This window comes from Calypte anna, chromosome 3 (assembly GCF_003957555.1).
Source record: "Calypte anna isolate BGI_N300 chromosome 3, bCalAnn1_v1.p, whole genome shotgun sequence".
Lineage (NCBI taxonomy): Eukaryota > Metazoa > Chordata > Aves > Apodiformes > Trochilidae > Calypte > Calypte anna.
This window is the reverse complement of record NC_044246.1, coordinates 100,114,204-100,126,295: the sequence shown is the minus strand read 5'-3', so window position 1 is coordinate 100,126,295 and position 12,092 is coordinate 100,114,204. Positions and strand designations below refer to the sequence as shown.

Sequence of the window (12,092 nt, the reverse complement as noted above, 5' to 3'; positions counted from 1 at the left end):
TTCTGTGATGTATTTGGTTCTTGGATTCCTTTTTCTCTTTTTCCAGCTTTTTTTACCATTTTCATGTTTCCTCAATATCCTTTCAAGCAAATACAAAAATCTTTGAAGGATGTCTTTAAAAAGGATGTCATCCAGGTTCTGAATAATTTTTCTGGGTCTGTTCTCCAGTTCCCCAATTTTTAAGGTGCCAAATACAATACACCATTAATATGCAAACAACAGATCTATCCTCTCTCTTAACAACTGATTTTAACAGCTGGGTTTTGGGGTTTTTTTTGTTTGTTTTTTTGGTTGTTGTTGTTATGATTTTGTTGGTTTTTTTCCAAATCACACCATAATACTAATAGAGGATCTCGTGAGGGTGTAGTTGTTTTGTATGACCCCATATCCTTTCCAGAGACAGTTTCCAAAATAAAGTAACCAATAATAGGTACTTAATTATTCTTTTTTCTCTCCAAACAGGACAGGCTAAACAACAGTTCTTACTATGATCCATTTGCTCTATTTCAGTAATTATAACTTATTAATTGGATTTCTCCATATACCAATATTTATCAGACAAATTATATATTAATTTTCTAATAACTGACAATTATACAGAGTATGCCAAGGGCAGTTCTGACTCCTAAAGAATTTCCTTAGGAAATTACTAACAGTAATAAATCTTGTCACTGAAAACTACTCTTGAGTTCTACTATATTTTAATCCACTCAATAAGTACTTCTGTAATGCAGGGAGTTAGCTTAAAGTCAGCATTTTCCTGAACATTTTACAAGCATCTTTTATGCTACAGTATATCCTGTTATACAAATATTTAATGGTTTGTGCAATTCTCATCAATGAAGGCAACAGCTTTCCCTTAAATCAAAGAGTTAAACACCTGTTTTACATAGAAATAAATTAGCTGGTATTAACTACCACACTTTGAGACATACCAACCTCCCCTTTTTAAAAAGTACTCCTAAAAGAGCATTTTCAATACCCATCCTTCTCAGAAAGTTTATAAAAAGCTAGAAAAGTGCAGGTGGAAGTGTGTTCTCCAGGGTAGAGACCATGATGAAGATAATGCTCTTGGGTGAACCTCCCTTGCTTCATTACACTTTTAGCAGCAATATTAGTTACATGCACCACTGCTGGGGTAATGTAGTCATTGCCTTGCCTTTTAGCTGACAGGTTATATATCTGAAGAATAAAAGTTAAAGAACTGAAATCTACTGTATCAACTGAATTTTGGATCAGTTGCTCCTGTATTTTGTCTGAGTTTACAATTTGAATTGCCAACATACAGTTACTTAAGTCTTTCTGTTCCTTAAATTTTGCCAAAAGAACAGTTTTCCCCCATTTTTTTATAAATATCCAGTATGTCAACACTCATTAAAAAAGCAGTACCAGTATGAAAAAGGTCTTTCAAGAAAGAGCTGGCAATTTCCAAATTTAAGTTATTTGGGCCTGATTTAAAATATTTACTGGTAAGAAGAAAAGTTGAATTACTTTTCATTCCTTAAGTACCAAAGACTATTTCAGTTGTACGAGACCTACAATGATCACCTAGTCCAGCTGTCTAACGAATTCAGAGCTAACCAGAGGTTAAAGCAGCATGTTGTTAAGGGCATTGCCTAAATGCCTCTTAAACACTGACAGGCTTGGAAGTATGGAATGTGTGCACAGTTTTGTAGAGGGAAGAAGGGAGCTGCATTGTCAGCAATAGTTTGACAGTCTCCACTCAGCATCAAACCCTACTATTAGGACATTTTATCTCTCCTATATTAAAAGCTGTATTATTCTGAACTCTGATAATTACAGATACAAAGATATGAAGGCAAGAAAGGACTTCCTATTTTAATTTCTGTGCCAAACTCCATTGCGTGAAGCTACTTAGCTACTTTTCAGATCACTACATACTGCTGGTATTTTTTGTATGATGACAATGATGTAAGTCCTGGAGAATGTTCACTCATTTAATTCTGGCATACTGACAACAGCAAAAATAGCAAGTGTGTGACCACACACGCCTCGAGTGAATCTTCAGTAGGATAAAAACTTCTTTAGCTCCAAAACCTTCTCAAGACCTTTCAGGTCTTTGAGATTCATTGCAAGCAATAGAGAATATTTTCCAAAAGCAGCAGCAAAAATTGTTAGTCATAGAAAAGGTAAGACAACTAAATAGAGAGAGCTTCTCATTATTTCTGAACAAATAAGTAAGAGAGCAATAGTACAGATCTATGTTTTTAAAATGCATTACTTATAAAAGCAACAAATATTTCACTAGAGAATATTCATACCTTAGGAGATCGGATAATGTCATTGGTTCTCTCAACCAGAGTAAGGCCATGTAACAAAATGAAAGGGTCATTGGCATTGTCATCCTCAATTTGTCCTTTTGATTCTTCAGTAAATACAAGCTACCATCTACTGAGCCAGAGCACACAGAGGTGCTTTCTTGGGTTTATGTTAAAAACAGAAAAGAAAAGAAAGTAAATTATATATGATATGATATGATATGATATGATATACAAACAATCCAGAGTGTACAGAAAAAAACATACAAGGACCCTTGTTCAGCAACTACTAACATTTTGAAATAACTATTCTGAGTAGTTTTGTATTTTCTTCACATTTCTACCAAAGAGCTTAACTCTAATTTATTGAACATGTAAAGAGATACAAGACGACAATCTTTTTCATAACTGCTACTTCACTTAACTAAGGCACTTGATCATAAGAAAAGACAAAACTCAGTCTATTACACATCAAAATAAGCCTTTTGTTGGGAACTACACTTAAACCTGGAGTTGGAGAAGGACATTAGCTCCTGTATGGCAGTACATATGATCTGGAAATATTATTTTCTATACAAGAGAACAGATGGCGGAAAAAGGGAAAATTTTATGTGCTTAATGCCTCGGAATTGGAGCTTAAAACAAGAGTTTTAAACTTCACAGTCAGGACTTTACAAGAACATGAATTACATTGCAGAAATTTTACTGAGGTTATAGTATGCAACCATCTGCCATATAACCTCAAACTGTGGGAACATAAGTATTGTTTTAAAACAGTATAACGTCATTCAATGAAGATGAAAACACCTTTAGAACAAAAATATAACAAATGGTAAAGAAGATGAAAAAAACCACCAACCAAACCTCCTCACTTCCTTACTGAGATGAATCACTGAAAATTAAGAGAAGCAGCAATGAGAAATTTAACTTAGGTAAGTGATTTATGAGTTAGGAACCTTTTCAGAAGTGAAACCTGGGAGTTAAGGGGAAGAAAGAAGAGGGGGGGAAAAAAAAAAAGCTTTTCTTCCCTAGATCAGGTTGCAAGTAGGAAAAATGAAAATGTTTTTTATTTAAAGCACAACAGCACAAAATAACAACATTAACTCTGTAGAGATTTTGTCACTGTTTCCCAGCAGAGCGTTCACCTGTTCAGACAAGAGCAGCAAGGGCTGAATCCACAGCTCCCCACTGTGAGCTGCGGGGCCATGGCAATAAGAGTAATTTCAAACTTTAGAGATCTCGGCACCTCCGTGGCAGGTGACAGTCAAGCCTGTAAGGTGACAGTGGTCAGTGGGAGAAGTCCAGCACCCACTGATACTTAACATGAAGTCAGGGACTGTAAATATCGTGTTCCTGAGCCAGAACTGGTCTTTGATGCCACCTACTGGCTCCTAAGCCGGCGGACAGAGCAGCAGGGATGCAGGGACAGGTGAGCAGAACCGGCTCTAACAAACACCTCCTCCGGACTAAGGTCTACACGACAGCACCCTACGAGGTCCATCAGGGATAGGTTCCTCGGAGAACAAAAGCAGGACCGGCTGTTAATCCTTTTAAACAACAGTTCCACCTTTTACAGGGATACTTGTGCTTAAAGGCGGCTTAATGACTGAAGCTTCGTTACTAATTTCACATTCAACTGAGTTTAAAATAATCCTCATTATATTTATGGCCTTAATGATGGCGCACAATTTCCTTTTATTTCTTCCAGCTTATGCAAGGCATGACAACACACAGTTACACACATTTAATGGTTTAAGAGTTTAATAGGCTTCTCCAGCAATATCTCCATGCTATACTAAGTGGAATTTGCTACTATCCCTATACAAAAATAAAATAAAATAATAAATATGCTTGCATATTGGACAAGCCCCTTAGGGGAAAACGGGTGTTGAGGCTTCCAATCTGTTGCAATAACACCTTGGTAAAAGCAGCACAGAAAAGGAAACCTCTGAATCTTCACAGGAGTTTATAGTAAACAAGAGCACATACAGCATTACTGATGTTAAATTTCAAGACACAAAACAATTCCTACATTTCACTTCACCAAAATGTACTTTCAGTTTTGCTGAACTCTTAATCCAGTTCAAGTGCTTTTAGCAAAGTGAGTGTGGATACTTAAAGCTGAAATCAAACTCTGAAACAGCAAGGAAGGAATATGTTAAATTATGGCCTCTATTAAAATTATACAGCTGTTCTAAAGCTCTAGGAAACAACATTAAAAGGCACAACTACAAAGGAAGAAAGGGGGGCCTCTAGACATCAAAAAGAGGTAGAAAATTCAATGGAATATTTTCACTAGAAAATAGTCAGCTCTTTCCTCTTTATATAATAATATATTTGTGTAACACCAAAGATCTGCTATATTTACAAACATAAGGTGGCTCTTCACCTGAATTTTTTGTCATTTTAATATATAATAATGAAAGGTACTCATATTGTGCTCACAAAAATTTTTGGCATCATTTTTGCACCTTCTTCTCCTCACTAATTCTGTTGGGATTTTTAAAAGTTTATTATTTTTTTAATTGCTGCAGATCAAGTTCCTTATTCCACTACGATATACAGATTTTATGAAATAAAGAGAAAAACATGAAAGAAAACAATTGAATTCTTCTGAGGGCAGGCAGGCAGTATCATGGAAAGAAGAGAAATGGGACATAAAGAAGTCAGTACAGAACAGGGGGAAAAGAAACACTGAAATACACGAAGAAGGAAAAGGCAAGCAAAGAATAAAGGAAAAATAAAACCAGAAAACCATTAGAAGTTTAAAAGGCAAAAGATTTCAAATGCACTATTAGACACTGCAGCATCATCTAACATTACACTTGCCCAGTAGAACAAAACACTCCAATTTTCCATGTAGTTTTAGCTAAAAAATGCTATACATCTTAAGTATTTCTAAGTTGATATCGTGAACAGAAAGGAAAAACTGATGGAATGCTGAAAGATTTTTGACAACAGGAGCTATAGGGAAAGTAATAAAAAGAATGCAGAGACAAAATAATATAGAACTGACAATACTGCAGGAGAAAAAATTAGAAAGCTAAATATATCTATAGAATAGGAAAAAAAACCTCTCAAAAGAACAAACTAATGTTTTTTAACATCAAAGTTATGACTGACAGCTCTGCTATTAACTAATCCAGTGCTTAGTCTTTGAAGTGATCATGTTTGTCAGCATCTAGCTTGCAAATATAATAGCAATTTCTCCTCACTCCAAACAGGAAGCATGAAGCAAACTTGTTACAAACAGAACTTCCTCCAGCATTTCCAGGTCTTGTTCAATTTTTATCTCTTTGGGTGAGGGCTGGGGAGCAGAAGTCCTCTATTTCTGGTAGAACATAAAGTAGTCTACCGGCAAACAGGACTGAAAACTTTACACCTTCCAACCAGTTCCTCCAATTTATTGTACATTAACACAATGCATAGATGTTTGTTTATATTAAAAAGCTATAAAAAAATGGTTTCCAGTTCATTGCTCCTACCTGAGATCCTGCTAGTTGAGGAGGCAAAGCTGCAGTCAGTCTGTAGATCCCCCTCACTTTCAGAGAGAGACAACAAGTGAAGAAGGCTAGGTCTCCCTGGGTCACTGTCCACATCAGTACTGCTATCACACACCTGGTTTTGGAAAATAAATCATTGTATTATCTACTGCTACCATTTCAACCTGAATAAACCAAATAAAGCATGACAGATGCAAGATCAACAGTAAATGGAAGTTTAAACGCAATATTTTTACTTTCTCTATGAATCACCAGTGCATAAAGAAACCCTGCCAAAACTTTTTTTTTAATGGATTTCTCAAGATAAAAAGATTTCTAGTAATTTCATAGCATTTCAGGCTGCAACAATGACCAGTAAGTTGGTAACATCTAGAATCAAAAGCTTCATGAAATAAGTAACCTCAAGAGAGCAGGTAGGAAAGGAGGGTAGCTGAAGATGCATTTTGTATTGTAATTGCTGCTCTACTATTGACATAGATAATGGCATTATCTACTACACACATAAAGCCAAGACAAAGCAGTATTTTTAAATAACCAGTTTTCATACTGAGAGAAGTATCTGTCCCTTGAAAAAGGAAAAAAAAAGAAAAAAAAACCAAATAACAAAGAAAGGGACATGTGGAGCCCTGTTTAGAATATATGCTTCATACTGAAGTGACATTAATACAAGCTGAATAGGCAGCCTTAACAAAGGTTTCTGTTGTTGCTTTTTAAAAAGATACCAAGCATCTCAGGGGAGTTGAGTTTTTCACTTACTGACAGTGCTTTGATAGGTTCTCCAACTGGTCTTTTGCAATATGCCTGTTTGGTCTTCTGAAGATAATGTCTCCAAAAATTGCACAGAATTTCATCCTGATAAATACAAATGGACAGTGAGTACTGCAAACTTTACAGACCATTAATTCCTGAGAGGATGAAGCATGATTTCTAACTCTAGAATCTGAATAATGTTCTAGCCCTGTTTCTATGACTTGTGATTTATAAACTATGTTTTAAATTTACCAGGAAAACTCAGCTTGTTTTCATATGCTCAGTGTTTATAGACAGGGAGTTGTTTGATTCATTTGAAAAATTACAATCTTATTTTAAAATAACACCTGCTGTAACACAAACACAGTATATACAAATCAGGCTGACATCTACATACCTTCATTTGTGGACATACTCCTAAGGTTTCTAAAGCTTCAGCTTGTTTCTTGAGTACAAGCTGAAAGCCTTCACAAACATACCATTCACAGCCTCCATCTAAGTAAAAAAAAAAAAAAATTTTTTTTTTACTTACACTGTTCTGTAGTGGTTTGTTTTTTGGTTTTTTTTTTTACACACTTACTTCCATGTAATATTCTTTTCTCCAGAATTTAGGACAGAGACTTTTCTCTCTAATAAATTATTTTAGGTCTTTTCTATAGATCAGATGAGCTGCACTGAATACTCCATTAATATTCATTTATTTAATCTTCATCAAGAGTAAGAGCTACTGAACAAGCACTTTTCTCCCCACATTTCCCAAGAATAATATATTTCACTGTAATTTCCAGTGTGGCATTTTTAATCGAGTGGAGAGTTCTTAAGTGACCAGTTTTAAAAATAACTGAGAACCTGTCATTAACAAATTAAATATAAGCATTTATTTCCCATCCTCAGCACAGGAAACTGGAACACATTATGTTCATGAGTCAGGCAAAAAACAACCAGTATCACCATGTTCTTCACCATTCTCTACCACAAAATGATAGACATTTAAATGACAAACTTTCTCAAATACTCAGAGCTTCTAGCAAATCTCAGCACAACATGATTTCATAAGGAATGAACATTCTCCAACCTATTAATTTTTCCCTTGGACTGCATTACATTTACTTTTCACCTTTAATTCTCTACATTTACAACTCCTTTAATGCAGACTTTGGTCTCAGAAATTTTCTCTGCATTATTCAGCTTCCTTTTCATTCCATCCAGACCTGTTCTTCACAATTTTTCCTTCCAATCACACTTTACAGATCGCCATCTTAGAAGTTATCTGCCCAAAGCTTCTCCCCAGCTTCAATAATGTTAACCACAGATACAGTTTACTCCTACTAATACATGATCATAGTATAACACTCACAGAAGGAACCATATGAGGCTAAGGATTTTTCTAAGAAGCCTGGCAAATGAAGAAGATAGTGAATGACTTCCCTGACAGAGTATTAAAATGCATGAAGTGGCACACAGCTCAGACTCCAAGAGCAACACTGGGTAAAGACAACCTGTTAAGGTTGCTCCCATTTTCACTACTCCACTCACTTCCCCACAATTGTTCTTTTCAAAGGAATGTAGTAATTCACTGCCACCACAGTACAGTAGAGATAGGTCAGTGTCTCAGAGATAACCAACCCCATACTTCACCTAGCACTGTAATGTATTTTTGCTTTTTGAAAGTGACCACAGCAGTAAAACCTGTATCCAGCCATCACAGAACACACACACAGCTCCAGCATCAGCCCTATGGCAGAGATTATCACACATAATGACCATTACTCTTCTGAATCATTAAAACTAAAGATATATAAATTACTCTGATGAAAGATGTAACACTGGTTTAGTTATTGTAATTGCATGAAATCTCTTCCATGTAGGTTTGTGAGTAGGTTAAAGGGCCAAGTAATTGTAGTGCAAGCCAGACTGACTGAGATCTGGACCAGCACCACAGTGCACTTCTGAAGAGAGACAACTTTTTGGGTTTGGTGACAGCCACCACGAGGAAGGAGCAGAGGGATCACCACATTTGAATGCATGCCACTAGTCTCTTCAGTGAGTATTGGCTTTCACAAATCAAAGTGGGATTAAGAACTATGTATTTACAGTCTAGTTCAATGCAGAAAAAACATTGCCAGTCTCACAGTCTCACCAAAGATGACCTCTGAAGGTTCTGAAAGCATTTGAGGAGTGTATTTTGTACCTGTTCTTAAAGGTTTTCCTAGCTATCTGCTTTTGGCATTGTCAAAGACATAATGAACTAGATTAACACTTGCTGAACAGGCAAAATATGGAAAAAAACCTTATACATACCATTGTTTTCCTCCTTCGATAAACCTCTGGATATTGTTTGCACTCTTGCATTAGAAGCAAAATCAGCATTTATAATTTCTCTAGTTCTCTGCAAAACAGGAGTACATCTTAGCAAGAAAAAACAAAACAAAACCAGTCCTAACATGCATAGATTGTCCCATAATAAAACCGAATGGAGGAACTTGTTCAAATTTCCTAAGCTAAGGGGTGATGTTTTCAAATTTTTACTCAGAAATTCCAAAAATAGAGAATTACCACCCTGAACATGCAGGTGACATGCATCAGGGTTTGCTTACATGGGACTGTACTGAAGCACAGCAACACCCAGGCAATACTTCTAAAGCAGCTCTCTAGACAGCCTGCCAGTCCTGCAGCTGCAACATTGCAGCATCTTAGGATGGTTCATTTTAAATGTTGTGCTTTCAAGATTTTAAGCAGTGTCAAGTAAAGCATGAAAAAAGAAGAATCACAATACTGCATACAACTCCTAATGCCAAGGACAAAAATCTAACATTCTTAACATACAATGACGAAACAATCAAAATAAACCCATGTCAAGGCCTGTAGTTTAGGGGGTTTTTACCTCAATAACATTATGACAAGATCTGCAATAAAATCTGCCTCCATCAGTGAGACCCCAGTTCACTTCTGAACACTGAGCACAGCGTTCATTGAAGTCGCTCTTAAAAGGAAAAAGAAACAAGAGTATCACGGATGTTTAAACAAAACAAATGACACTATTACAAGGCTACTGCACGGCTCTTGAGATTATTAAAGGAGAATAATGTTTGTACGGTGTATGACAGCTCTGGTTGATACCAACTCATCACTGCATTTGCTATCAGACACGGATAACCGAACAAATAACTGCAGGGGGCAAGCATCAGCTCTTGCATATGCCAGCATTAGTACAGGGGGAACAACACACACCTGGCACCCGGAATATGGATTCAACCCCCCACCCATCAGAAAGGGAAGCAGAGACAGAAAACAGCGAGCGAGAGGAGAAAGTAAAATTAGTTTCCCTCACACACGACAGGGATGTAAGGCTGCACAAGTGGGTGGAGAGAGGTGCCGGGGGAACTGGGGACTTCCGGGAGAAACCGGGAGAAGAAAAGGAGAAAACAGCAGATTAAAGCGAACCCTTTGCCAGGAGCCGCCCATAGCAGCGTGCTGGGGACGGGCAGCTCCCCTCGGGCCCGGGCACACCAGCGGCCCCCCACCGACCCCCGGCCGGGACAAAGGACCCGGGGCGGACAGGGCAAGGGTCCGGGCAGGGCCTCGTCAGCCGCCTCCAGACCGCGGCCGTGCCCGGCGGGCGGGCGGGGCAGAACCGGGGCAGGCAGCGCCCGGCGGCGCCTCTGCCCTCCCTCGGGACGCCCCCACCCCACCGCCCGCAGCCGCCGAACGCCCGGCGGGGGAATCTCCTCCCACGCGGCCGCAGCCGCCGCGCTCCGCCAGTCCCCCCCGGCCCAGCGAAACCAGCCGCCCCCATCGTTCCCGGAACCGCCCGGGCCCCACCGTGGCCTCCTCGTCCATGCCGGCAGCCGCCTCGGGGCCCACACCATGGCAACCGCGCCGGCAACCGGCCGGCCTGGAAACGGCAGCCCTGGCACTTGCGTTCCGGCTCTCTTCTTGGGGCCGGGCACCGCCGGCTTGGCCGCCTCTCTCTGTCCGGGCTGGCCACGGCGCGGCGGCCGCCAAACCCCCACCCAGCGCCCGCTCCGGGTGCCCCTGGGCCCCGTCCCCCCATCAGCCCTTGCCGGAGAGCTTTTGGCGGTGCGGCTGGAAGGCGCTGAGGGATGTCTAAGCCCCGGGGTGGTGACAGAGCCACCGCGGTGACCTCGGGGGCGAGCGGGGACCAGGCCCTTGCCCTCTGAGGGGACAGGGGCGCGGCCCCCCTGGAGTGGCACGGGCGGCTTCACCCTTAGGGGGATATGGGGCGATTCACTGAGGTGACATTGGGTGCCTTAGCTCCGGGGACACACTGAGAACTTCTCTGAGGGGACGTGGGTGTCACCACGGGGGTGACACTTCCCTGCGGGGATACGGATGCGTCACCTCTGAGGGGACAGGCGATGCAGTGTCCCGGGGACAGGAGGGGACAGATCCCCGTCCATCCCCAGCCCACGGGGCTCTGTGCCGTGCCCGTCTGCAGGGTGCAGCTGGTGGGTGACCGCTGAGGCTTTGTCACGTCTGCTGGAAGTGGGACTGCTGCTGCCTGTACAAAAGGAGGCCACAAGAACTCCTTTACCTAAGTATGTAAAGTGTTTGGAGATCCTCGAGTGAGGGGAAACTATGATTTGAAATTCGCTTTCAATTAAAAATGAAACCCCAAGCCTCCAGATCTTGATGTAGGTCTCTAATTTCTTGCACGCTAATAATAATGCTTAGAGATGTCTAAACATGGAGATCTGTTATTGCAATGAATTTGCCCACAAAATTGGAGAACAGGTTTAGGCCCCTTAAAAAAAAAAAAAAACAAACAAAAACTCCACTAGGTGAAAGCGTGGGAAAAAATTAAAGCTAAAATATACATATAAAGAGGTGAAGCTGCCTTGACAGCTGTGGTTACATTGATGTTGGAGGATATGTTCAGAGCTAGAGGGGAACTGTTGATGTTCAAGAAAAAAGTTATTACTCATACCAACTGTGATCTTTTTTCAGTGTGGGATGAACATTTGTAACACCCATTAAAGAGAATTACGCATATAATTCCTGACATGTTAAAAAGGTGATTGTCAACCTCACAGAAATGTAGCTAATACTTTGATGAAACAGATCCTACTTGTGATTTTAATTACCATATTTTTTGTTTGTGGAAATATTGTTCTGGGAAAGCAAGGCCATTTTGTGTGACAGAAAGAGTTTGATCTTTTTTGTAATGAATTTCTAAGATTAAATACTACCTTGAAAATAAATCAGGGTACCTGCATCTGTGATAGAACACTGAGAATTGTGTTCCAGTCCAGAAGACAAAGCTGAGACCAATGCTTGTGTGTGGCTAAACACTGAGCAGGCAGTGGGCTTGCTCAATGGACTTAAGTAAACTGAAGAAGTTGTTTAAGGATGGAAAGCATCCTGCTTTGATGAGGCAGGACTTCTGTTTTCCAATTACATATGGTAAAAAAAAAAAGTTAAAGCATAATCACAGTACACTGGCAACTTTTCAAAACTGGAACACTTCATACTCAATGGCTCCAGTTGAAGATAAATATAACAAGGAGAGGGTGGGTGACTGCACAGGGAACTATACTGG

At 39.9% G+C, this 12,092-nt stretch overlaps 1 protein-coding gene across 1 annotated transcript in view; it reads right to left on the bottom strand.

Moving 5' to 3' along the window:
• The window catches only part of TAF1B (TATA-box binding protein associated factor, RNA polymerase I subunit B), a 48,366-nt gene extending 37,865 nt beyond the window's left edge, over positions 1-10,501 (bottom strand). The window contains exons 1-7 of the mRNA XM_030447511.1: positions 10,355-10,501; positions 9,417-9,515; positions 8,834-8,921; positions 6,930-7,027; positions 6,539-6,634; positions 5,765-5,897; positions 2,283-2,439 (exon numbers count right to left, since the gene is read on the bottom strand). Of these exons, the coding sequence (XP_030303371.1) occupies positions 2,283-2,439; positions 5,765-5,897; positions 6,539-6,634; positions 6,930-7,027; positions 8,834-8,921; positions 9,417-9,515; positions 10,355-10,372 (689 nt within the window). The 5' untranslated portion in view covers positions 10,373-10,501. The remainder of the gene's footprint in view (positions 1-2,282; positions 2,440-5,764; positions 5,898-6,538; positions 6,635-6,929; positions 7,028-8,833; positions 8,922-9,416; positions 9,516-10,354) is intronic.
• Positions 10,502-12,092: the final 1,591 nt, after the last annotated feature.